Source organism: Somniosus microcephalus, unplaced genomic scaffold (genome assembly GCF_052327205.1).
Source record: "Somniosus microcephalus isolate GS21.2 unplaced genomic scaffold, FLI_Smic_1.0 unresolved_chr7, whole genome shotgun sequence".
Taxonomy (NCBI): Eukaryota; Metazoa; Chordata; class Chondrichthyes; order Squaliformes; family Somniosidae; genus Somniosus; species Somniosus microcephalus.
The window spans coordinates 9,624,941-9,652,117 of record NW_028225185.1 but is presented as its reverse complement, the minus strand read 5'-3'; the positions used below and the strand labels follow the sequence as shown (position 1 = coordinate 9,652,117).

General features: G+C 52.7%; 1 protein-coding gene across 2 annotated transcripts in view; it reads right to left on the bottom strand.

The window, feature by feature from the left end:
• Window positions 1–3,451: 3,451 nt before the first annotated feature.
• paqr6 (progestin and adipoQ receptor family member VI) overlaps window positions 3,452–27,177 on the bottom strand; it is a 36,945-nt gene continuing 13,219 nt past the window's right edge. For both annotated transcript variants that reach the window (XM_085978584.1, XM_085978585.1), the window contains 5 exons: window positions 26,508–26,713; window positions 21,133–21,259; window positions 14,072–14,168; window positions 13,136–13,280; window positions 3,452–9,384 (listed from right to left, as the gene is read on the bottom strand). In XM_085978584.1, coding sequence (XP_085834710.1) covers window positions 9,113–9,384; window positions 13,136–13,280; window positions 14,072–14,168; window positions 21,133–21,259; window positions 26,508–26,713 — 847 coding nt within the window. In that variant the 3' untranslated portion in view covers window positions 3,452–9,112. The remainder of the gene's footprint in view (window positions 9,385–13,135; window positions 13,281–14,071; window positions 14,169–21,132; window positions 21,260–26,507; window positions 26,714–27,177) is intronic.

The following is a 27,177-nucleotide window of genomic DNA, read 5'->3' as shown; positions in this document are numbered from 1 at the left end:
CTCCCTCAGTACTGCAGGGGAGTGTCAGCCTAGCTCAGGAAAGCCACAATTTCTGACCCTGACCTCAGGCCACTGTGATGTCCATCGGGAATGCCATGAACCAATCAATCAAACTCTATTTCAGATCTGGTAGCAAGGAAATGAAAATCTCACACCTTAAAAGAAATTTGATAAACAGGAGATGGAGTGTTTCTTGTGGGTGCTGCCCCCTATGCTGTCCAATTGGCGCCTGGTTAAGTTTGGCTTCAATCCAGGTCCTTCGCATTTCTACTTTGGGGAGGGGCCAAGGGTCGAGGATTGGTTGGCAATATGGTTGACAAAGTGACAAGGCAGGTAAGTGCTATTAAAATAACGGTGTCCACATTTTGACATCGCAGGAGAATTGATTGGTCACCATGCTTGGCGGCACTGGGAACATGTTCTTCCCCAACGGGCTTGTGGTGTCGCTACACATATCAAACGGTCTTCTCCCCCCACGTTCTTACACAGATTCAGGCACTTGGAAGGACATCTGTTCCATGTTAGCATTTTTACTCATACAGAGAAACACAACAAGAGGAGACACAAGCATGGAGTCACACTTCAGGTGGGCGGTGTACAATATTAAGCGTAACCCTTGGCTACACAAGGATCTAAGGCACCCGTGATGACGGCAAGGTAACTTCGAAAGAAAAAAAGAGCGAGGTTTTTTCCCCCCCTTGCTTGGGATGAGGGGATTGACCTTTCACCTTTTTTGCCCATGGATGTACAAGGTGAAAGGCGTTCAATCGAACACGAAGTAGGCAACGGTGGGACAAAACACAGTGTTTTTCTAATCCTGCGCCCAACGTGGAGGTTTGCATCTTTAGCTGAGGCGGTTTTGAAAGCAGCTGGGGTCAAAGTTGAATGAAAAGGGAATTTCAAGATGGAGGACTGCTGACTGGAAATCTGGGCTGAAGCTTCAATGACCTTTGAACTCAAGCCAATCAACTCAATCGGTCCTTTGGCCGCACAACGGGTATTTTATATGTGAATCCCAGCTTGTGTCGATTATGTTTTCAACCCAATCTTTATCTACACAGGAATTATAAGTGGTTAACATCTAAATTGCTTGACCATTGAGAAGGAATTATTTGATCACCGAAAGGACCTGCCTTTAACATCAAAGGAAAGACATGCCGTATAATCGACGGTCAGTCTCAAGGTCCCCCGAGTGCTCCGCGTTGGATCGGCACTGCCGCGTGAGGGCATGGCGGCGAGGGCTCTGTGCGAGGGTTATGCCAAGACTTAATGTTGTGAATCTTATGATCCATGAAGAAAGACTCATGAAATAACACTGGACGGCCAGCTGGTGGCGCCGCCCAAGGAGTATAAATACTCAGGCGTGGGCCCAGCTTGCCCAGGACATTTTGTAAACAGGAACTAGTGAAAGATAACTAGACCTCCGTGTTTTGAAACAAGTTGATTAAAGCCTTGCTTTACACTCGAACCAAGTGCGTAGTGAGTTTCATTACGTCACTTAACTTCTATCCGGCAAGAAGGCCAGTCGCCAAGGGCTGGCCTTTACCCACCCTTGTTCGGAAAGTGGGCGATGAGAGGCCTAACGCTGACAACGCGACCTTTGGACCCACGGCCCTCGAGAGTGTCCCGCGGTTGTCGATGGCGGTACAAGCCCAGCCCTTCGCACGTTTCAGAAACGCGCCGAGGGTGACTTCAACTTTGAGGACGATAGCGGATTGGCCGCCCATTGTACATTGACGCCAATGGGGGAGGAACATTCGGGAGGGGTGTATAACGGGATTGGCCAATCTGATGGTGCCCGTCTGGCACTAGCACCAAAACTCAATGCTGCCCTCTCCACTACCTTTGGAAACAGGCCCCCCCTGTACGAGTAGGGTATCAGCTCGCTCCGGACTGGTGTCTTTGTAGAACTCAGACTGGCTGCACAACTACTCGAACACACTGATACCTGGTATTATTGACCTAGGGTGGAAGTTCTTGCTCGGTGAGGTTACCGGTGGGCCAGGAGATCCTTCCTGAGCAATCTTTGGTGTATCTGGTGACTTCGTGCCTATATTCGACAAGAAGCTGAAGTACTTTCCCTGCGCCGTTACACACATGGCACGCCCAGTCTCATAGGATTAAGAACATAAGAAATAGGAGCAGGAGTCGGCCATTCAGCCCCTCGAGCCTGCTCCGCCATTCAATCAGATCACGGCTGATCTTCGACCTCAACTCCACTTTCCCGCTCGATCCCCATATCCCTCGATTCCCCGAGAGTCCAAAAATCTATCGATCTCGGCCTTGAATATACTCAACGACTGAGCCTCCACAGCCCTCTGGGGCAGAGAATTCCAAAGATTCACCGCCCTCTGAGTGAAGAAATTCCTCCTCATCTCAGTCCTCAATGGCCGAGCCCTTATCCTGAGACTGTGACCCCTGGTTCTAGACTCTCCAGCCAGGGGGAAACACCCTCTTAGCATCTACCCTGTCAATCCCCCTCAGAATCTTGGACGTTTCAATGAGATCACCTCTCACTCTTCTAAATTCCAGAGTGTACAGGCCCGATCTGCTCAATCTCTCCTCACAGGACAACCCTCTCATCCCAGGAACCAATCTAGTGAACCTTCAGTACACCGCCTCTTAAGATAATGCCAATTCTGGTTTGACGTATTCTAGGAGGTTTTGTCACATGACCTCTCACCCCCACCCCCCCCAACCCCCCGCCATTGGCCGCCCAACACACCTATTCTCGCGTCGCCCCGCATTCCCACGGCCAATCGGAAAGCGAACAGACTCTTTGTTATCCGATTGGATAATTCTTGACTGTTAGTCGGACTGCCTTTATTCCCTGCTACTAAATAAGCCTTGGCCAATAATATGCCTACAAGGCCTTGGTGGGTAGGCCTCAAATGGCTTTCATTTTTTAATAGTGGTTAATACCCATTGTTCCAGTTACACCAGTGGTTTATTGAATTTTCCTAGTTATCAACTAGTTAGTTCATGAAACGTACTTTCTAAGCACCAGTTATTCTGTCATTGTCAGTACTTAAGTCCTAAATGTTAGTTTCGAAGTGTACATCACAATAAAAACAGGAGCAGGGAGGGATTATTCCCCTGGGAGCTGTACAGGAGGGGAGCTAACTGCACCGGAGAGTAGGAATGCAGCCCAACGGATCAGTCACTGTATTTACGTCTGTTTAAAGGGCTGTGGTGGGGAAAAGTGGAAGGTTCCTCCCTATGTGTTCCTCCCTATAAGGACACCCTCAAAGCCTCCTTGAAAAAAGTGCAACATCCCCACCGACACCTGGGAATCCCTGGCCCAAGACCGCACAAAGTGGAGGAGAAGCGATCCGGGAAGGTGCCGAACACCTCGAGTCTCTTCGCCGGGAGCAAGCGGAAGCCAAGCGCAAACAGCGCAAGGAGCGCACGTCAACTCAAGCACCCCGCCCACCCGCCCCTTCAACCACCGTCTGCCCCACCTGTGACAGAGACTGTAGGTCCCGCATTGGACTCATCAGTCCACCTGAGAACTCGCTTTTAATGTGGAAGCAAGTCATCCTCGGTTCCAAGGGACTGCCTAAGAGAGAGAGAATTCCCACTGGGAATGGGCCCAATCTGCGGCCCTCAGTAGCTCCTCTTGCCCGGCCGTTCGGCCAGAAGGCGGGAACCCTGGCTGGGAGTGCGGCGGCCATCTTCTCATCTGGGAACCCGGCCGGCGAGCGTCGGCCGGTTATTCGACTGTGGAGGGCACCGCGCTCGATCCTGTCAGTACCCGATGCCCACCCGTGCGCCCTGCGGGTCACTGGGTAGCATTCAGCGGTTTGGGGGGCCGCCTGACTGATGTCGGATCTCCCTCGTCCGGGGTGGGCCGCTGAGGGTTAACTGGCCGCTCCGACGCAAATCAGCAAAGATCGGAGATCCAAGCTGGGACCTACCCGGTCAGTGTGGCTCAATGCCACATTAGGCCAATGAAGCCACTGGGGCAAGTTTGGCCATTAACATCGAACACAGTGTAACATTGCCATTGGGAATGGGACCCCTGGTCTCCATAGTATAAAAAGGATATCGAGGCACTGGAGGAGGTGCAAGTGCAAAAAAGATTTACAAGGACGATACCAGAACTGAGAGGTTATAACTTTCAGCAAAGACTGAACAGGCTGGGGCTCTTTACTCTAGAAAAGGGAAGGCTGAGGGGTGACCTGATAAAGGTCTTTAAAATGATGAAAGGGTTTTGATAAGGTAGGCATAGAGAAGATGTTTCCACTTGTGGGGAGAGACCAGAACTAGGGGCTATAAATAGAAACATAGAAAAATAGGAGCAGGAGTCGGCCATTCGGCCCTTCGAGCCTGCTCCGCCATTCAATGAGATCATGGCTGATCCTCTATCTCAATACAGGAAACTTTCAATTTACCAGCACCTAATAACCAGAAATCTCGGTTAACTGGCAAAATTCAGGAGTAGGTTCAGGTAAGTTTTACTTCATATTGTACTTGCCTTCCTCCATCTGTTGCTGTGCAAGGGTGTGGCTGCAGCTGTTGCTAAGCTACAGAGATGCTTGGAACTTGTGGCCATTGTTCTGAACCCGTTGCTAAGCAACAGGGTTTGTTGCTTTATACAGAGTTCTCATCTCTCTGTATCTTTTACTGTAGCTGAACCGGCACCACGTCGGTCCTGTCGGTGCCGGATAAAAAAAAGTTTCCTGTACCATATTCCCGCTCTCTTCCCATACCCCTTGATGCCTTTTGTGTCTAGAAATCTATCGATCTCCTTCTTCAATATATTCAGTGACTTGGTCTCCACAGCCTTCTGTGGTAGAGAATTCCACAGGTTTACCACCCTCTGAGTGAAGAAATTTATCCTCATCTCAGTCCTAAATGTCCTACCCCGTATCCTGAGACTGTGACCCTTCATTCTCGACCCCCCCCCCCCAAGCCAGGGGAAACATCCTCCCTGCATCCAGTCTGTCTAGCCCTGTCAGAATTTTATACGTTTCAATGTGATCCCCCTCTCATTCTTCTAAACTCTAATGAATAGTCACTAATAATTCCAATCGGGAATTCAGGAGAACTTTCTTGACCTAGAGAGCGGTGAGAATGTGGAACTCGCTACCACAGGGAGGGGTCGAGGTGATTAGCAGAGATGCATTTAAGGGGAAGTTGGACAAACACATGAGGGAAAAAGGAATAGAAGGTAAGCTGATGGGGGGGGCGATGAAGAGGGGCGTGGAGCAGAAACTCCGGCATAGACCAGATGGGCCGAATGGCCTGTTTCTGTGCTGTAGACTCTCAGTAATTCTATGTAATGGAGAAGAGGTTTGTGCAGGCTGGCAGGGAGAGGGTTATTCTCCCCATTCAGGCAGGACGCCGATGCAATTGACAAACTAATTCTGATAGTTGTGTTAGCCCTAATTTCCTACCATTACTATTTTAACGCATTAGCTTAACCGTTTAAAAGTAACAGGTTGCACTAAATTAGCACAGACAGGAAGTTAACTGCTGTTGTTTTAAGATCCGTGACACTCTGAGGTGCAATGCATGACGCGTGACATCTCAAGTGTGACAGATGTGACCTCAAAGCACTGGAGAGGTACCACCAATGCTGCCTCCGCAAGATCCTGCAAATCCATTGGCAGAATCGGCGCGTCAACGTCAGTGTGCTCGCTCAGGCCAACATCCCCAGCATCGAAGCTCTGACCACGCTCGATCAGCCCCGATGGACGGGCCACATTGTCCGCATGCCCGATACGAGACTCCCAAAACAAGCGCGCTACTCGGAGCTCCGACATGGCAAGAGAGCCCCAGGTGGGCAGAGGAAACACTTCAAGGACAGCCTCAAAGCCTCCTTGAAAAAGTGCAACATCCCCCACCGGCACCTGGGAATCCCTGGCCCCAAGACCGCACAAAGTGGAGGAGGAGCATCCGGGAAGGCGCCGAACACCTCGAGTCTCTTCACCGGGAGCAAGCGGAAGCCAAGCACAGGCAGCGCAAGGAGTGCACGTCAACCCAAGCACCCCACCCACCCGCCCCTTCAACCACCGTCTGCCCCTCCTGTGACAGAGACTGTGGGTCCTGCATTGGACTAATCAGCCACCTGCGAACTCATTTTTAGTGTGGAAGCAAGTCATCCTCGATTCCGAGGGACTGCCTAAGAGAGACAAATGTGCGCCAGATGCAAGACTCCTATACAGTTATACGAACACTGGAAACTTCAAACTAACCTACGGACATGATCTGAGTTTCAATGTAAGGGACTGATTCACTCAACCCCCACTCCCAGCACAGGAGGCCGCCATTTGGCCCATCGTGCCATTTCCGGCTCTTTGAAAGAGCTCTCCAATTAGTCCCACTCCTTCACTCTTTCCCCACATAGCAAATTTCTCCATTTCAAGTATTTATCCAATTCCTTTTTGAAAGTCACTATTGAATCTGCTCCCACCGCCCTTTCAGGCAGCGCGTTCCAGATCACAACAACTCGCTGCGTAAAAAATATTCTCCTCATCTCCCCCTCTGGTTCTTTTGCCAATTATCTTAAATCTGTGTCCTCTGGTTAGAGTCATAGATTTATACAGCACAGAAAGAGGCCCTTCGGCCCATCGTGTCCGCGCTGGCCATCAAGCCCCGTCTATTCTAATCCCATTTTCCGGCACTTGGTCCGTAGCCTTGTATGCTGTGGCGTTTCAAGTGCTCATCTAAATGCTTCTTGAATGTTGTGAGGGTTCCTGCCTCTACCACCCTTTCAGGCACTGAGTTCCAGATTCCAACCACCCTCTGGGTGAAACAGTTTTTCCTCAAATCCCCTCTAAACTTCCTGCCCCTTACCTTGAAACTATGCCCCCTGGTTATTGACCCCTCTACTAAGGGGAAAAGTTCCTTTCTATCTACACTATCTATGCCCTTCATAATTTTGTACACCTCAATCAGGTCCCCCCTCAGCCTTCTCTGCTCTAAGGAAAACAACCCCAGCCTGCCCAGTCTTTCTTCATAGCTGAAGCGCTCCAGCCCAGGTAACATCCTGGTGAATCTCCTCTGCACCCTCTCCAATGCAATCACATGGTTACCGACCCTCTTGCCAGTGGAAACAGTTTCTCCTTATTTACTCTTATCAAAAATGCCTCATCACTTTGAACGCCTCCATTAAATCTTCCCCTTAACCTTCTCTGCTCGAAGGAGAACAATACCAGCTTCTCCAGTCTCTCCACATAACTGAAGGCCAGCATCCCTGTTTTGTGGATAATCTCTCAAACTGGCGCTCGATGGAAAGATGAAGCCCATGATAAGTTGCTCCGTGGCAGCACACTGTAGGGTGAGAGTGTGTCCATTGAACAGTGGAGAATTAAACACTGCAACCACCAGCTCCTCCAGCCCTTTAGAATTCTTAGATTGATTATTTTACACCATCTAACATCTATTATAGGTCGCTCTTGTTCGGTACTGGTATGGACTAAGATGATTTAGGGATAAGAATCTGATGTCATTGTTGAATGTTAAAGAAGACAATCTGTACAAACATTGCTGTCGAAAGCAGTAAACAAATGTTCCGTTAAAACCTCCAGATATTCAGTTTAAATACTCGATTAGTGTTGAAGACCATGAAAAGCAGCATTATTCTGAGAGTTTTACGTGTTATTGAGGGGAGAAGGGCACACTCCAGATCGTAAGGCACATGGGTCCTTCGTTTCAGTCAGAGCTATGACCTTATGGGCGTCCATGTTATAGCCACAAGAGACAGAACACACACACACACACACACACACACACACACACACACACTAAAACTAGCAGCTCTCTGTGGCATTGTTTGCAGGTAGTTTGGGATTGGGCGCGTGGTTACGGTGTTAAGTCGCTAACGGTGTTTAAGCTGACCCGTACCTTTCGGGACACTGCTCAGATACTTCCTGCGGGGGCAGTGGTCTGACCAGCCACACCCTGAAGTCAATGAGGGAATAATTGCTGAGGGGGGGGTTTCCGTACATTGGCGGAAACTGGTAAATTTCCCTTGTGGGGAAGGGGGGGGAGGGGAGGCAAGGCAGCGGGGTCTGAAAAAGCATCCATGACACTGTGACGCATGACATGCAACATCCCAAGTGTGAAGTGGGATGTGTGCCAGATGTGCATAGCTGTACAGCTGTGAATTGCAAACTTTGAACCAATCTCTTACTGAACCTATTTTGGGTGAGCTCTGGATATGACTTGATGTGTGACTTAACTCACCCACCTTCAGGCCTTGCGGACAGTCTTCGAGCAGCACTAAGTCCCGGCCGTTATGTTGGTCCCTTGCTGGTTTCTGAGTGGATCGTAGGGGTTAGATTGGGGGATGTGGTAGCTCAACGGGTAGCTGTCTGAATATTAGTGGAGAGTTTTAAGATCCCTTTGGGACCAGAGGGTAAATGGTTTCTGTACATGTGCATATAGGAATTGGAAGAGGCCATTCAGCCCCTCAAGCCTGTCCCCCCTCATTCAATTAGACCATGGCTCTTCTGTACATCAATTCCATTTATCGCCATAATCTTCTAATGATCTTGCGTAAGTGCTTCTCTGCGGTTGGTGGGAGAGGGGAAGAGGATGGAATATTAAGAAGACTTTGTTCTCTCGCAGCGTGGCCCAGATCTCTGCTATGCCTCACTCGCTCTCTCCCATCGAGTGGCTGACAAGACTCCCACTGACTGAGCACGGCCCAGGCCACCAGGAGCAGCTAAAAACCAACCCTGGTCAAAATACCCGGCCACGCTTTCCTGCGAGCGCAATTTCCGTCAGCAGATTGAGGCTGACCAATTGATTGGACCAATCAGGCATCTGGAAGGCCGGGGGTCCAGGCTTGGAACGTGAAAGTGTTCCAAAGTGGACTTTTCAAGGGCGGTCCAGTTCGGGCCTACCGACTATTGCCAGGGTGCCCGTCGCGCGTAATGGCACCGTCCACCATCTTGGTAAAGGCAATCGCCTCGCCTGCTAGCTGGCCAACCGAGACACGTTGGCGAGACGCGGCAGAGATGGGCTCGGGGTGGAGCCATGACCCAACGTGTCTCCCCAATGGCCAAGGGGGTTCGCTTCGCATCTCGCGTTTCCTTCCGAAAGGTGGTCAAAACCTCACGGCCTGCCAATCCCCCCCCGCCGCCCTCTCACCCACTCCGTCTCACTCCCTCTTCTGCTTGATCCTGTCGGGGAAGTTGCTCTGGAGAAAGGAGGAGGAGCTGGGGGACCAGGTCAGGAGGAGGACGAAGATTCCGATGACCAGGAGGTTGAGGAACACGGCGGCCACCATGACCCCCAGGGTCCCCTCCAGGGACGGGAGTGGGGTGTTGACCAACAGCCAAGCGTGGCGGCAACCCATGTCCACGATGATGGCCTCCAGCTGGAAGTGCGTGCCCGCCACGGCACTGATGTGGAACAGCTGGTGGCTGTGACCTGGGAGACACAAATATGCAAATCAGGAACGCGAAGCCACGGGTCCCGCCCGGCGATCGGGTTATCTAGCAACAGGAGGAGGCCATTCAGCCCCTCGAGCCTGTCCTGCCATTCAATGAGATCGCGGCTGATCTGTATCTTAACTCCATCTGCCCGCCTTGGTTCCGTAACCCTTAATCCCCTCACCCAACAAAAAATCTATCGCTCTCAGTTTTGACATTTTCAATTGACCCCCCCAGCCTCAACAGCGCTTTTGGGGGTGAGAGTTCCAGATTTCCACCACCCTTTGTGTAAAGAAGTGCTTCCTGACATCACCCCTGAATGGCCTGGCTCTAATTTTAAGGCGACGCCCCCCCTTGTTCTGGACTCCCCCCCACCAGAGGAAATAGTTTCTCTCTGTCCCCCCCATCGAATCCTTTAAACACAGAAACATAGAAGATGGGAGCAGGAGTAGGCCATTCGGCCCCTCGAGCCTGCTCCGCCATTCAATGAGATCATGGCTGATCATCCAAAATCAGTACCCTGTCCCTGCTTTCTCCCCATATCCCTTGATCCCTTTAGCCTTAAGAAATATATCTAACTCCTTCTTGAATATATTTAATGAACTGGCCTCCACTGCCTTCTGTGGTAGAGAATTCCACAGGTTCACCACTCTCTGGGTGAAGAAATTCCTCCTCATCTCTGTCCTAAATGGCTTACCCCTTATCCTTAGACTGTGAACCCTGGTTCTGGACTCCCCGGCCATCGGGAACATCCTTCCTGCATCTAGTCTGTCTAGTCCTGTTAGAATTTTATAAGTTTCAATGAGATCCTCTCTCATTCTTCTAAACTCCAGCGAGTATAAGCCCAATCGACCCAATTTCTCCTCATACGTCATTCCTGCCATCCCAGGTACAATCAGTAACGTTGAGCTTCAATGCGTTTGACAGCTTCAACCGAATGGAAGAAACCCCGACATTTATTCATGAAGGTGTTTTTTCTACATCGACTCCCAGTCCACCAACACCTCGATTTTAAAACTCTCATCCTCGCGGTAAAATCTCTCCATGGCCTCCTCTCCCCTCTCCCTATCTCCGTAACCTCCTCCAGCCCCACAACCCGCCCAGATCTCTGCGCTCCTCCAATTCTGGCCTCTTGAGCATCCCCCCGATTTCCATCGCTCCACCATTGGTGGCCGCGCCTTCAGCTGCCTGGGCCCCAAGCTCTGGAATTCCCTCCCTAAACCTCTCCGCCTCTCTCTCCTCCTTTAAGACGCTCCTTAAAACCGACCTCTTTGACCAAGCTTTTGGTTCACCTGTTCTAATATCACCTTACGTGACTCGGTGTCAAATTTTGTCTGATAATGCTCCTGTGAAACACCTTGGGACATTTTACTACATTAATGGTGCTGTATAAATAGAAGTTGCTTTTGATGATGATGATGATGAAGGCGCACCGTGGCTGCAGCCTGCACCATCTACAAGATGCACTGCAGCAACTCATCAAGGCTTCTTCGGCAGCACCTCCCAAACCCGCGACCTCCACCACCTAGAAGGACAAGTGCATAGGAACTTAGGAATGCGAGGAGGCCATTCAGCCCCTCGAGCCTGTTCCACCATTCAGTGAGATCATGGCTGATCTGCGACCTAAGTCCATCTACCCGCCTTTGGCCCATATCCCTTAATACAAAAATCTACCAATCTCAGATTTAAAATTAACAATTGACCCAGCATCAATTGCCGTCTGCGGAAGAGAGTTCCAAACTTCTACCACCCTTTGTGTGTAGAAGTTGACAAGAATCTTGTCACTCAGCTTTGAGTACAGGAGCAAGGATGTCCTGCTGCAGTTGTACAGGGCCTTGGTTAGACCACACCTTGAGTATTGTGTGCAGTTTTGGTCACCTTATCTGAGGAAGGATGTTCTTGCCATGGAAGGAGTTCAGCGAAGATTCACAAGGCTGATCCTTGGGATGGCAGGAATGACGTATGAGGAGAGATTGGGTCAATTGGGCTTATACTCGCTGGAGTTTAGAAGAATGAGAGGGGATCTCATCGAAACTTATAAAATTCTGACAGGTCTGGACAAACTAGATGCAGGTAGAATGTTCCCGATGGTCAGAGAGTCCAGAACCAGGGGTCATAGTCTAAGGATAAAGGGTAAGCCATTTAGGACAGAGATGAGGAAGAATTTCTTCACCCAGAGAGTGGTGAACCTGTGGAATTCTCTACCACAGAAGGCGGTTGAGGCCAAGTCTTTAAATATATTCAAGAAGGAGTTAGATATAGTTCTTAGACCTAAAGGTATCAAGGGATATGGGGAGAAGGCAGGTACGGGGTAATGAGTTTGGATGATCAGCCATGATCTCATCGAATGGCAGAGCAGGCTCGAGGGGCTGAATGGCCTACTCCTGCTCCTATCTTCTATGTTTCTATGTTTCTGTGAAATGACACATGAAATAATAATGGGCGGCCTGCTGGTGGCGCTGTCCAGGGAGAGTATAAATACTCGGGCAAGGGCCCAGCTTGCGCAGGACATTCTTAACAGGAACTAGTGAAGGACACAACTAGACCTCCATGTTGTAAAACAGTTGATTAAAGCTTTGTTTAACGCTTAGACCAAGTGCCTAGTAGTTTTCTTATGTCAGAAGTGTTTCCTAACTTCACTCCTCAAAGGTCTGGCTCTAATTGTTAGACTCTGCCCCCTAGTCCTAGACTCCTCAATCAGCGGAAATAGTTTCTCCTTAAATATCTGTTCCCCTTAATATCCTGAAAACTTCGATCAGATCACCCCTTAACCTTCTAAATTCCAGGGAATACAACCCTAGTTTGTGTAATCTCTCCTCGTAACTTAACCCTTGGAGTCTGGGTATCATTCTGGTAAATCTACGCTGCACTCCGTCCAAGGCCAATATATCCTTCCTAAGGTGTGGTGCCCAGAACTGCTCACAGTGCTCCAGGTATGGTCTAACCAGGGCTTTGTACAGCTGCAGCATAACTTCTACCCCCTTGTGTTCTAGTCCTCCAGATATAAAGGCCAGCATTCCATTCGCCTTTTTGATTATTTGCAGCAGGCGCACGGGAACCCCACCACCTCCAAGTTCCCCTCCGTGTCACACCCACACCATCCCCGACTTGGAAATACATCGGCCGTTCCTTCATCGTCGCTGGGTCAAAATCCTGGAACTCCCTCCCTAACAGCACTGTGGGAGCACCTTCACCACACGGACTGCAGCGGTTCAAGAAGGCGGCTCACCACCCCCTTCTCAAGGGACAAATTAGGGACGGGGCAATAAATGCCGGCCTTGCCAGCGACGCCCACATCCCGTGAACGATTAAAAAAAAAACTTTACGTCCATGTGTCTGACCTGGATGGGGAATCTGAGACACAGAGGTCAAAGGGCAGCTCTGATACATCAATTAGAGTGAATGTTGGACAAGCGGCCAATTACATTTCTAGCCGGGGTGCAGAGCGGTTGAGGTTAAATACACAATGTTATAAATCTCATCATTCATCAAGAAACTACTTGTGAAATAACGCTGGACGGCCAGCTGGTGGCGCCGTCCAAGGAGTATAAATACTTGGGCGTGGGCCCAGCTTGCCAGGGACACTTTGTAAGACAGGAACTAGTGAAGTACAACTAGACCTCCATGTTCTGAAACAAATTGATTAAAGCCTTGCTTTATGCTCAAACCAAGTTTGTAGTGAGTTTTATTATGTCACACCCCGCCACAATCCCCGTTCCCCTTCCACTCCCCCCAACACGGAAACTCACCGATGTAATCGAAGCAGCCGGGAGCCAAACGTTCCGGGAGGTGCGAGGCAAACAGGAAGCAGGTGAGGAAGGCAAATATCAGGTGGTGGTAGTGAGTGGGGATGGCGTCATTGTGGCTGCAGTCTTCACCCCAACAGAGTAACAGCTGCAGAGAGAGGGGAAAGGGAGAGGGCTGAGCATCCTTATGCCCCAAAGCTCCCGCGCTCTCCGGGAGGACTAACTCGTTCATCTGTCCTTGCCAAAGATTACAAATCCTGCCTCAGTGTTTACCTCCTGCCTACGAAACCTCACTTGCGGTTGTCAGATTTGCGATCACCCAATTGTGTTAGTTTCCTCCATTATAAGTTTCTCTGTCCACATTCATAAAAGGAAATGTCAATGTAAATATGTCACACTGCACTTACACCCTTCCGCCAGTGGTGGCGCTGTTGCGGCTCAGTTTTGCTCGTCTCAGCCTGAATTGCAGAGAAACTGCAGTTTTTTCCCCAAACAACTCTGTTTGTTAATTTGCCCAGCAACCCGCTGTGTGCTGTACATGTACAAGAGCTGACACTGAGACATACATGAGCCGTTCAGTACCAGGCAGGAGTGAATCGTTCCCTTTTACCCGGTGTGTACTGTATGTGTACAGGAGCCGAGACTGAGACACACACACACGACCCTTACAGTACCAGACGGGAGTGAATCATTCCCTTTTACCTGCTGTGTACTGTGCGTGTACAGGAGATGAGACTGAGACACACACACGACCCTTACAGTACCAGACGGGAGTGAATCATTCCCTTTTACCTGCTGTGTACTGTGCGTGTACAGGAGATGAGACTGAGGCACACACATGACCCTTACAGTACCAGACGGGAGTGAATCGTTCCCTTTTACCCGCTGTGTACTGTGAGCAACTGCCTATCTCCATTAGCTAGTTAGTTGTTCTCTTACCCTGTAGAAGAGTGGGATGTTGTCAAACAAGAAGGGATAGGTGAAGGCCGTGATCCTCAGTGCTTTACTCAGCTTGGGTTGTTCAATCTCCAGGAACCTGGTGACAGATAAAACAGCCAGAAAGACTTTAACAAGGAACCTTGTGGGGTCATTACTCTTTGTGTCAGCCGTGGCTCAGTGGGCAGCACTCGCGCCTCTGACTCAGAAAGTCGTGGGTTCAAGCCTCACTCCAGAGACTAGAGACCATAATCTAGGCTGACACTCCCAGTGCAGTACTGAGGGAGCGCCGCACTGTCGGAGGGGCAGTACTGAGGGAGCGCCGCACCATCAGAAGGGCAGTACTGAGAGAACGCCGCACTGTCGGAGTGGCAGTACTGAGGGAGCGCCGCACTGTCGGAGGGGCGGTACTGAGGGAGCGCCGCACTGTCGGAGGGGCAGTACTGAGGGAGCGCTGCACTGTCGGAGGGGCAGTACTGAGAGAGCGCCGCACTGTCGGAGGGGCAGTGTTGAGGGAGCGCCGCACTGTCGGAGGAGCAGTACTGAGGGAGTGCCGCACTGTCAGAGAGGCAGTACTGAGGGAGGGCTGCACTGTCGGAGAGGCAGTACTGAGGGAGCGCCGCACTGTCGGAGGGGCAGTACTGAGGGAGCGCCGCACTGTCGGAGGGGCAGTACTGAGGGAGCGCCGCACTGTCGGAGGGGCAGTACTGAGGGAGCGCCGCACTGTCGGAGGGGCAGTACTGAGGGAGCGCCGCACTGTCGGAAGGGCAGTACTGAGAGAACGCCGCACTGTCGGAGGGGCAGTACTGAGGGAGCGCCGCACTGTCGGAGGGGCGGTACTGAGGGAGCGCCGCACTGTCGGAGGGGCAGTACTGAGGGAGCGCTGCACTGTCGGAGGGGCAGTACGGAGAGAGCGCCGCACTGTCGGAGGGGCAGTGTTGAGGGAGCGCCGCACTGTCGGAGGAGCAGTACTGAGGGTGCGCCGCACTGTCGGAGGGGCAGTACTGAGGGAGCGCCGCACTGTCGGAGGGGCAGTACTGAGGGAGCGCCGCACTGTCGGAGGGTCAGTACTGAGGGAGCGCCGCACTGTCGGAGGGACAGTACTGAGGGAGTGCCACACTGTCGGAGGGGCGGTACTGAGGGAGCGCCGCACTGTCGGAGGGGCGGTACTGAGGGAGCGCTGCACTGTCGGAGGGACAGTACTGAGGGAGCGCCGCACTGTCGGAGGGGCAGCACTGAGGGAGCGCCGCACTGTCGGAGGGACAGTACTGAGGGAGCGCCGCACTGTCGGAGGGGCAGTACTGAGGGAGCGCCGCACTGTCGGAGGGGCAGTACTGAGGGAGCGCCGCACTGTCGGAGGGGCCGTCTTTCGGATGAGACATTAAACTGAGGCCCCGTCTGCCCTCTCAGGTGGACGTAAAAGCTCCCAAGGCCACTATTGGGAGAAGAGCAGGGGGAGTCCTACCACTGTAACAGACAGGATATTTTACTTCAAAAATTAAAAATAGGAGGTTTAAAAGTGAACTGGACGATTCCAGTTCTGTCCCTCAGGGATATGATATGTGCAAAACAGGTAACTGACTCTAACACCATTAGCAGGGGTGGGTCTGCACAGTGGAACTAAAAGTTGCAGCAGACACAAAACTGATCTACTTGCATTCTCTGAGGCAAGATACTCAAATCTATGGACAGGAGACACACCTTGAACGTTTGTAGAACAGGTGGGGATGAGGGAGCTTAGGGAGCATGCTGTCTGGCAATCGATGGGCTTTAACTCAATGCCCACTAACAAAGCTGGAATTGTAATCGGAACACTTTCTTTTCACTCCCTCCCCTTCTCCGAGCTCAGTATTTCTTTCTTGTACTTCTGTGTTGCTGCTTCCGGTTCAGGAGGGCAGAGCAGTACCAACCTCCCGGCACGGCCCAGCTCCAAGCCAGCCTCGCGGCTGCAGAATCAAGTCCAGGGGTCTCACCAGAGCAGGGTTGGGATGTTACAAGTATCTTATCTAGGCCCATCTCCCGACCCTGGGGCCTAGTTCAGGTGTCTCTCCTGGCCCTGGGGCCTTGTTCAGGTGTCTCTCCCGACCCTGGGGCCTTGTTCAGGTGTCTCTCCTGACCCTGGGGCCTTGTTCAGGTGTCTCTCCCAGCCCTGGGGCCTGGTTCAGGTGTCTCTTCCGAACCTGGGGCCTTGTCCTGGTGTCTCTCCTGGCCCTGGGGCCTGGTTCAGGTGTCTCTTCCGAACCTGGGGCCTTGTCCTGGTGTGTCTCCCAGCCCTGGGGCCTTGTCCTGGTGTCTCTCCTGACCCTGGGCCCTTGTTCAGGTGTCTCTCCCAGCCCTGGGGCCTTGTCCTGGTGTCTCTCCTGACCCTGGGGCCTTGTTCAGGTGTCTCTCCCGGCCCTGGGGCCTTGTCCTGGTGTCTCTCCTGACCCTGGGGCCTTGTTCAGGTGTCTCTCCCAGCCCTGGGGCCTTGTCCTGGTGTCTCTCCTGACCCTGGGGCCTTGTCCTGGTGTGTCTCCCAGCCCTGGGGCCTTGTCCTGGTGTCTCTCCTGACCCTGGGGCCTTGTTCAGGTGTCTCTCCCAGCCCTGGGGCCTTGTCCTGGCGTCTCTCCTGACCCTGGGGCCTTGTCCTGGTGTCTCTCCTGACCCTGGGGCCTTGTCCTGGTGTGTCTCCCAGCCCTGGGGCCTTGTCCTGGTGTCTCTCCTGACCCTGGGGCCTTGTCCTGGTGTGTCTCCCAGCCCTGGGGCCTTGTCCTGGTGTCTCTCCTGACCCTGGGGCCTTGTTCAGGTGTCTCTCCCAGCCCTGGGGCCTTGTCCTGGTGTCTCTCCTGGCCCTGGGGCCTGGTTCAGGTGTCTCTCCTGACCATGGGGCCTTGTCCTGGTGTGCCTCCCAGCCCTGGGGCCTTGTTCAGGTGCCTCTCCCAGCCCTGGGGCCTTGTTCAGGTGTCTCTCCTGACCCTGGGGCCTTGTCCTGGTGTGTCTCCCAGCCCTGGGGCCTTGTCCTGGTGTCTCTCCCGGCCCTGGGGCCTTGTCCTGGTGTGTCTCCCAGCCCTGGGGCCTTGTCCTGGTGTCTCTCCCGGCCCTGGGGCCTTGTCCTGGTGTGTCTCCCAGCCCTGGGGCCTTGTCCTGGTGTCTCTCCCGGCCCTGGGGCCTTGTTCAGGTGTCTCTCCCAGCCCTGGGGCCTTGTCCTGGTGTGTCTCCCAGCCCTGGGGCCTTGTCCTGGTGTCTCTCCCGGCCCTGGGGCCTTGTTCAGGTGCCTCTCCCAGCCCTGGGGCCTTGTTCAGGTGTCTCTCCTGACCCTGGGGCCTTGTCCTGATGTCTTTCCCAACCCTGGAGCCTTGTCCTGGTGTATTTCCCGGCCCTGGGGCCTTGTCCTGGTGTCTCTTCCAGCCCTGGGGCCTTGTTCAGGTGCCTCTCCTGACCCTGGGGCCTTGTCATGGTGTCTCTCCCAGCCCTGGGGCCTTGTCCTGGTTTCTCCCCCAACCCTGGGGCTTTGTCCTGGTGTCTCTCCCGACCCTGTGGCCTTGTCCTGGTGTCTCTCCCAGCCCTGAGGCCTGGTTCAGGTGTCTCTCCTTACCCTGGGGCCTTGATTTAGGTGACTCTTCCAACCCTGGGGCCTTGTTCAGGTAGCTGTCAAGTGGCAGATGGAATTTAATACAGAGAAGTGTGAGGTGATGTATTTTGGCAGAAGGAATAGGGAGAGGCAATATACACTTAATGGCACAGTTTTAAAGAGTGTGCCGGGACAGAGGGACCTGGGAGTTAATGTGCATAGGTCCCTGAAGGTGGCAGGACATATTGAGAGAGTGGGTAGCAAAGCTGATGTGCCTTCAATAACCACAAAACTAGAAGTTATAGACTTTAACAAGTTGGCTTTTAATCACTAAGATCAGAGCTAACATCTCAACACACTGACTGGCTCGCAGGAATGAGTCATACAGATCCTGGGATCTTTATGTAAGAGAAGTCAGGGGCGGAACCAAGAGCCAAGACCTGGAACCTTCCAGGTTAGTCAGGAAAGAGGAAGTGAAACTATACACCGTGTGGGGGAGGGTAATATACATGAGTGCAAAACGAATACAGGCAAGAACGAATACAGATTTCATTACAAAAGCATATGGGGATCTTGGGCTTCATAAATAGAGGTATTGAGTACAAAAGTAGAGAAGTGATGCTGAACCTTAATAAAGCGCTGGTTAGGCCACAGCTGGAATACTGCGTCCAGTTCTGGTCACCACACTTTAGGAAGGATGTGCAGGCCCTTGAGAGGGTGCAGAGGAGATTTACCAGAATGGTTCTGGGGATGGGGGATCTTAGCTACAAGGACAGGTTGGAGAAGCTGAATTTGTTTTCATTAGAGCAAAGGAGGTTGAGGGGTGATTTGATCGAGGTGTACAAGATTATGACGGGTTTGGATAAGCTAGACGGGGAAAGGCTGTTCCCACTAGTTGATGGTACAAGGACTAGGGGACACAGATTTAAGGTTTTGGGCAAGAGATACGGGGGGATGTGCGGAAAAACTTTTTTACGCAGTGAGTGGTGAGGACCTGGAACTCGCTGGCGACGGAAGTGGTGGAAGCGGAGACACTCAATGTTTTCAAGGGGAGACTGGATAGGCACTTGAGGGAAATAAACTTGCAGGGCTACGGGGATAGAGCGGGGGAATGGGACTGACTGGATCGCTCTACAGAGAGCCTGCACAGACTCGATGGGCTGAATGGCCTCCTTCTATGCCGTTTTGGCTCTATGAATATCCCAGCCCGGAGGCCTTGCTCTGCTGTCTCTCTGGCCCTGAGGCCTGGTTCCGGTGTCTCTCCTGACCCTTGGGGCCTTGTTCAGGTGTCTCTCCTGACCCTGGGGCCTTGTTCAGGTGTTTCTCCCGGCCCTGGGGCCATGTGGTGTCTCTCCTGGCCCTGGGGCCTTGTCCTGGTGTCTCTCCCAGCCCTGGGGCCTTGTTCAGGTGTCTCTCCCACCCCTGGGGCCATGTGGTGTCTCTCCTGGCCCTCGGGCCTTGTCCTGCTGTCTCTCCCAGCCCTGGGGCCTTGTTCAGGTGTCTCTCCCGACCCTGGAGCCTTGTCCTGGTGTATTTCCCGGCCCTGGGGCCTTGTTCGGGTGTCTCTCCCGACCCTGGGGCCTAGTTCAGGTGTCTCTCCCGACCCTGGGGCCTTGTTCAAGTGCCTCTCCCCGCCCTGGGGCCTTATCCTGGTGTCTCTCCCAGCCCTGGGGCCTTGTTCAGGTGCCTCTCCCAGCCCTGGGGCCTTTTCCTGGTGTCTCTCCCAGCCCTGTGGCCTTGTTCAGGTGCCTCTCCCAGCCCTGGGGCCTGGCCCTGGTGTCTCTCCCAGCCCTGGGGCCTTGTTCAGGTGCCTCTCCCAGCCCTGGGGCCTTGTCCTGGTGTCTCTCCCAGCCCTGTGGCCTTGTTCAGGTGTCTCTCCCAGCCCTGGGGCCTGGTTCAGGTGTCTCTCCTGACACTGGGGCCTTGTCCTGGTGTGTCTCCCAGCCCTGGGGCCTTGTTCAGGTGTCTCTCCCAGCCCTGGGGCCTTGTTCAGGTGTCTCTCCCGAACCTGGGGCCTTGTCGTGGTGTGTCTTCCAGCCCTGGGCCCTTTTCCTGGTGTCTCTCCTGACCCTGGGGCCTTGTTGAGGTGTCTCTCCCAGCCCTGGGGCCTTGTTCAGGTGCCTCTCCCAGCCCTGGGGCCTTGTCCTGGTGTCTATCCCGACCCTGGGGCTTTGTCCTGGTGTCTCTCCTGACCCTGGGGCCTTGTCCTGGTGCCTCTCCTGACCCTGGGGCCTTGTTTAGGTGACTCTTCTGACCCTGGGGCCTTGTTCAGGTAGCTGTCAATTGGCAGATGGAATTTAATACAGAGAAGTGTGAGGTGATGTATTTTGGCAGAAGGGACAGGGAAAGGCAATATACACTTAATGGCACAGTTTTAAAGAGTGTGCCGGGACAGAGGGACCTGGGAGTTAATGTGCATAGGTCCCTGAAGGTGGCAGGACATATTGAGAGAGTGGGTAGTAAAGCATATGGGATCTTGGGCTTCATAAATAGAGGTATTGAGTACAAAAGTAGAGAAGTTCTGCTGAACCTTTATAAAATGCTGGTTAGGCCACAACTGGAGTATTGGGTCCAGTTCTGGTCACCACACTTTAGGAAGGATGTGAAGGCACTTGAGAGGGTGCAGAGGAGATTTACCAGAATGGTTCCGGGGATGGGGGATCTTAGCTACAAGGACAGGTTGGAGAAGCTGGATTTGTTTTCATTAGAGCAAAGGAGGTTGAGGGGTGATTTGATCGAGGTGTACAAGATTATGACGGGTTTGGATAGGCTAGACGGGGAAAGGCTGTTCCCACTAGCTGATGGTACAAGGACTGGGGGACACAGATTTAAGGTTTTGGGCAAGTGATACGGGGGGGGATGTGCAGGAAAACTTTTTTACGCAGCGAGTGGTGAGGACCTGGAACTCGCTGGCGACGGAAGTGGTGGAAGCGGAGACACTCGATGTTTTCAAGGGGAGACTGGATAGGCACTTGAGGGAAATAAACTTGCAGGGCTACAGGGGATAGAGCAGGGGAATGGGACTGACTGGATTGCTCTACAGAGAGCCGGCACGGACTCGATGGGCCGAATGGCCTCCTTCTGTGCCGTTTTGGCTCTATGAGGCCTGGTTCGGGTGTCTCTCCTGACCCTTGGGGCCTTGTTCAGGTGTCTCTCAGGCCCTGAGGCCTTGTTTAGGTGTTTCTCAGACCCTGAGGCCCGGTTCGGGTGTCTCTCCTGACCCTTGGGCCTTGTTCAGGTGTCTCTTAGGCCCTGAGGCCTTGTTTAGTTGTTTCTCAGGCCTTGAGGCCTGGTTCGGGTGTCTTTCCTGACCCTTGGGCCTTGTTCAGGTGTCTCTCAGGCCTGGAGACCTTTATATCCCGTGCAGGAGTTTGAAGTTGAACACATATTTTGACAAGTGCAGGGTCGCGATTTGGAGAGTAAAGTTGCTGACAAGCTCACCGCCGACACCAAAAGAGTGTCTGAAAAGCTCAAGTCTGACGTTCAGCCGCATCGCCATGGTAACCGGGCCTACCTGGAGTAACAGGCGAGGGTTGTGCAAACCACGGTGTTGAAGACTGCCACGGGGATAAAGCAGGAATGTAGAGTGCTGTTAATCCAGCGGTCAGGCATGACATAGGCCCTGTAGGTGACCGCACATCCTGCAACGGAGAAACAAGGGAGCGTGTCGAGTTACAGCACGGTTGGTGGGGGTACGAAAAGGCCCTCCACTGGCTTTGTGATAAAATGCTTTATAAAATGCGATCAGCTAACTCAGCACAGGCCGGGGACGGAGCCTGGGCCTTTCCTGCTCTGTGTGTGTGGGGGTCGCATTGCGACTCTGAGGTCGAATGCCAAACCATCGTCAACACCTTCTCCGAAGCGTACGAGAGCATAGACCTTACACTACACATCCGTAAGACAAAGGTCCTCTGCCAACCTGCCCCCGCCACACAGTGCTGCCCCCGATTATCAAAATCAACGACAAGGCCTTGGACAATGTGGACCACTTTCCATACCTCCTGAGCCTACCGTCAACAAGGGCAGACGTCGACGACGAAGTCCAACACCGCCTTCAGTGTGCCAGTGCAGCCTTCGGTCGCCTGAGGAAGAGAGTGTTTGAAGACCAGGACCTCAAACCCGGCACTAAGCTCATGGTCTACAGGGCAGCAGTGATACGCGCCCTGCTGTATGCCTCAGAGACATGGACCATGTACAGCAGGCACCTCAAAGCACTGGAAAGGTACCACCAACGCTGCCTCCGCAAGATCCTGCAAATCCATTGGCAGGATAGGCGCACCAACGTCAGTGTTCTTGCTCAGGCCAACATCCCCAGCATCGAAGCTTTGACCACGCTCAATCAGCTCCGATGGATGGGTCACATTGTCCGCATGCCCGATACGAGACTCCCAAAACAAGTGCTCTACTCGGAGCTCCGACACGGCAAGAGAGCCCCAGGTGGGCAGAGGAAACACTTCAAGGACACCCTCAAAGCCTCCTTGAAAAAGTGCAACATCCCCACCGACACCTGGGAATCCCTGGCCCCAAGACTGCACCAAGTGAAGGAGAAGCTTCCGGGAAGGCGCCGAACACCTCGAGTCTCTTCGCCGGGAGCAAGCGGAAGCCAAGCGCAAACAGCAGAAGGAGTGTACATCAACCCAAGCACCCCACCCACCCGCCCCCTTCAACCACCGTCTGCCCCACCTGTGACAGAGACTGCAGGTCCCGCACTGGGCTCATCAGTCACCTGCAAACTCATTTTTAGTGTGGAAGCAAGTCATCCTCGGTTCCGAGGGACTGCCTAAGAAGAAGTAGTGTGGGGGTTGGTACCACGATTAAATTAATTTTAATCCCCTACATCATCGCTGGTCGCTGACTGCGCAGAAACCCAGGGGAACATTCAGCATTAATAAACTTTGAATGCAGGCAGTGTGACCGTGTACCGCCGCAATGTCTGTGCTCTGTGGATTCGAGTTCGATTCTCTCCCTCTGTAAGGAAGTTAAAAAGGACACGGCACTCTTGCCGAAATGTTCCCTTCGGTTTAACTTTTCGGCCATTCAGTGCGCGATATCTACTTAAAAAGCATCCCTGTGAGGCTTACATAGTGGAAAACAAGGGCAGTTTGTACGCTGTAAATGGATGCAGCACTGCGCTCAATAACAGGGCTGTGAATTGAGCCTTTATTCCCGGAGACAATGCCTCTGTCTATCTCTCTCCCAGTCAGGCCTGTTTGACTCAGAAAGCCACACAGAGCAGCTGGTAGGGACTACCCCCTCCCCTCTGTTTTTTTTTAAATGCCAGGAACTGCGTGATCTCAATCTCCCGGAGATCGCACTGATGCAGCTAAATTGTAAAGGCTCTATTAGGACAGGTTGTCAAAGAGGTAGGTTTGGCATAAGAACACAAGAAATAGGAGCAGGAGTCGGCCATTTGGCCCCTCGAGCCCGCTCCGCCATTCAATACGATCATGGCTGATCTTCGACCTCAACTCCACTTTCCCGCCCGATCCCCATATCCCTCGATTCCCCGAGAGTCCAAAAATTTAGCGATATCAGCCTTGAATATACTAAATATTCAGCATCAACAGCCCTCTGGGCTAGAGAATTCCAAAGATTCACAACTCTCTGTGTGAAGAAATTCCTCATCTCGGTCCTAAATGGCCGACCCCTTATCCTGAGACTGTGACCCCTGGTTCTAGACTCTCCAGCCAGGGGGAAACAGCCTCTCAGCATCTATCCTCTCAATCCCCCTCAGAATCTGATATGTTTCAATGAGCGTCTTAAAAGAGGAGAGAGAGAGGCGGAGAGGTTTAAGGAGGGAGTTCTGGAGCTTAGGGCCTAGACAGCTGAAGGCACGGCCCGCCAATGGTGGAGCGATGGAAATCAGGGAAGCGCAAGAGGCCGGAATTAGAGGAGCGCCGAGATCTGGGAGGGTTGCAGGAGGAGGTTAGAGAGATAGGGTGGGGGGGGGGGGCTGGTGGGGGGGCGAGACCATTGAGGGATTTGAAAACAAAGGATGGGGGGATTTCAAAGTGGAGGTGTTGCTGGACTTGGAGCCAAAGTAGGGCAGCGAGCAACAGATCAGCGTGGGCCGGGAAACAGACCTTGGAACTCCCTGGTCCTTCCAGATAACTCAGTAGCACAGTGGAGAGTGGACTTACCCTCTGAGCCTAGGGTCGTCAACGCTCCAGAGTTGGGCCTGGAGTCTCCAGGGAATGAAGATTAATCTCTAGGACACTGCTACAAGCAACCCTGGAGAAAAATCATAGGGGGCATTACAAAAAATGGCGTTTTCTTTCCATTTTTATTGAACAGTTTGGGCGAAAAATTGAGTCTCTACCCCTTTGGGGTGTTAACTTCATCAGGACGCTACTTTTAGCGCCCCCACAACTGAAATTGAGTGGTTGTGCCCCAAGAGGGAAGCGGGGTGCTACTGAAAGCGCTCCGCCTCCCTCTTATTGCGCTGCGAGGGAATATCGCGGCGCTGCGGCACGTCGCGCCGTGGTACTGCAGGCCTTCCTCCCCTTCTTAAAGGGGAGGGGCCTTGCGCAGTGCGAGCCGGGGCCCAGCTGGGCCGGGGATCGGCAGTGCCGGCAAAAGAGCTCCCGGCACTCAAGAGAAGTGCCGGGCTGACGGAGCGTGGCCGGTACTCCGAGGGGGGAGGCGGGTAAGGAGGACGGGGAGGGGGAGCGCAGGCAGGTGCTGGCAGCCGGGCCAGCAACAAAAAATGGCCGCCCGGTACCGCGCCTTTAATTAGCGCCGCCCCGGCCGCAGGTAGGCCCCCGTGACATAGAGTCCGGCGGTAAGTCAGGGGCGCTCCCAAAGATCACGGTCTGGGCGCGAGGGGAGACGCTGCGCATGGCGATGACGTCATCGCTGGCAGTGTAGCACCACGGGGCGCTAACGGTTAGTGCCGCCGCTAACCTCCCGCTGAATTTCGTGGAGGCGTTGGCGACAGTGCGCCCGGACGCTAGATGCTTTGCGCCCCGTTAGCTAACGGAAGGCGCAAAGCAACCGAATTTTTCTCCCTTTGTGTTTATTTGTATTGGAGACGGGGAGCGAAAGCCTGCCTGATTGGATGATTCTTCGCGGTCAATCGGATTAATGAAGAATCTGTTTGCTTTCCGACTGGACATTTTGGGCGACCAATGGTGGGAGAGCCGGGGGCGGGGGGGTGGTGGAGGCGGGGCAGTTGGAGATCATGTGATGAAAAACCTCCAACCAGAGTTGTCAACCCCCCCAATCCCTCAACTGAGCTACTGTGTGGGGGGGGGGGGGGGTGGGGGGTGGCGCAGAGAAATGACCCCACTTTTAACCACTTGATCACACGATGGTAGACAGTGAGTAGATAGTATCATAGAATAATACAGCACAGAAGGAGGCCATTCGGCCCATCAAGTCTGTGCTGGCTATTTCAAAGAGCAATCTAATCCCACTCCCCACCGCTCTTTCCCCAGATCCCTGCAATATTTTCACCTTCAAGTCTTTATCCAATTCCCTTTTGAAGGCTACTATTGAATCTGCCTCCACCGCCCTATCAGGCAGCGCATTCCAAATCCTAACCACTCGTTGCGTAAAAAAGTTTTCCCTCCTATCGCCTCTGGTTCTTTTGCCAATCACCTTCAATCTGTGCCCTCTGGTTACCGACCCTTCAGCCATTGGAAACAGTTTCTCTTTATCTACGCTGTCTAAACCCCTCATGATTTTGAACACCTCTATCAAATCTCCTCTTAGCCTTCTCTGCTCCAAGGAGAACAACCCCAGCTTCTCCAGTCGATCCACGTAACTGTAATCCCTCATCCCTGGAACCATTCTAGTAAATCTCCTCCGCACTCTCTCCAAAGCTCTTCACGCCCTTCCTAAAGTGTGGTGCCCAGAATTGGACAGAGTACTCCAGCTGGGGCCGAACGAGTGTTTTATAAAGGCTTAGCATAACTTCCTGGCTTTTGTACCCTATACCTCTATTTATAAAGCCCAGGATGCAGTATGTGTTATTAACTGCTTTGTTGGCCTTCATAGCGAGAGGATTCGAGTACAGGAGCAAGGATGTCTTGCTGCAGTTGTACAGGGCCTTGGTGAGACTGCACCTTGAGTATTGTGTGCAGTTTTGGTCACCTTATCTGAGGAAGGATGTTCTTGCCATGGAGGGAGTGCAGCGAAGATTCGCCAGACTGATACCTGGGATGGCAGGAATGACGTATGAAGAGAGATTGGATCGATTGGGCTTGTATTCGCTCGAGTTTAGAAGAATGAGAGGGGATCTCATTGAAACTTATAAAATTCTAACAGGACTGGACAGACTAGATGCAGGAAGGATGTTCATGATGGCGAGGGAGTCCAGAACCAGGGGTCACAGTCTAAGGATAAGGGGTAAGCCATTTGGGACAGAGATGAGGAGGAATTTCTTCACCCAGAGAGTGGGGAACCTGTGGAATTCTCTACCACAGAAGGCAGTTGAGACCAATTCATTAAATATATTCAAGAAGGAGTTAGATATATTTCTTAAGGCTAAAGGGGTCAAGGGATATGGGGAGAAGGCAGGGACAGGGTGTTATAAATCTCATCATCAAGAAACTACTTATGAAATAACGCTGGACGGCCAGCTGGTGGCGCCATCCAAGGAGTATAAATACTCGGGCATGGGCCCAGCTTGCCAGGGACATTTTGTGAGACAAGGAGCTAGTGAAATACAACTAGACTTCCATATTCTGAAACAAGTTGATTAAAGTCTTGCTTTATATGCTCAAACCAAGGGCGTGGTGAGTTTTATTACCTCACAGGGTACTGAATTTGGATGATCAGCCATGATCTCATTAAATGGTGGAACAGGCTCGAGGGGCCCAATGGCCTCCTCCTGCTCCTATCTTCTACATTTCTATGTTGATGTGGGAGTGAGCGTTTCTTACCTACCCAGGCTGTAGAGGCTGAGCGCCCCGTAGTCGAAGAAGTAGCAGATGTGCCGGGCATGGGCGGACATGGTGCTGAAGGTATGGGCACAGCTGGAGGTGAAAGGGTAGAGGCAGATGAAGAGCATGTAGACAAACAGTGGCCAGTTGTAAGCCTCGTTGTAGAAATCCACGGCGTGCGAGAGGACTAGAAACTTCCAGAGGAAGTACCTGCCAGAAAGAAGGAAAAGGCGTGAGCCGACTGGCGTGTCAATAAGTGAGGCGAGGGCCAATTGACGTGCCTCTTGGAGCAGGCATGCAAGGCGCTAGTGAGGGATCTGTTGTCCATTCTGGAGCCGCGAGGTCAATGGGGTTCACTCTGCTGTGGTCTAGTCTCTAATCTCAACGACACTCTGTGGGATCAATCTCAGTCATGTTACATGGAAGGCGGCTGAATAGAAGTCTTCAGAATTATGAAGGAGATTGATCGGGTAGACGTAGAGAAGATGTTTTATAAGAAATAAGAGCAGGAGTCGGCCATTCGGCCCCTCGAGCCTGCTCCGCCATTCAATAAGATCGTGGCTGATCTTCTACCTCAACTCCACCTTCCCACCCGCTCCCCATATCCCTTGATTCCCTTGTGGGGGGAGACCAGGACTAGGGGCCATCAGTATAAGAGAGCCACTAATAAATCC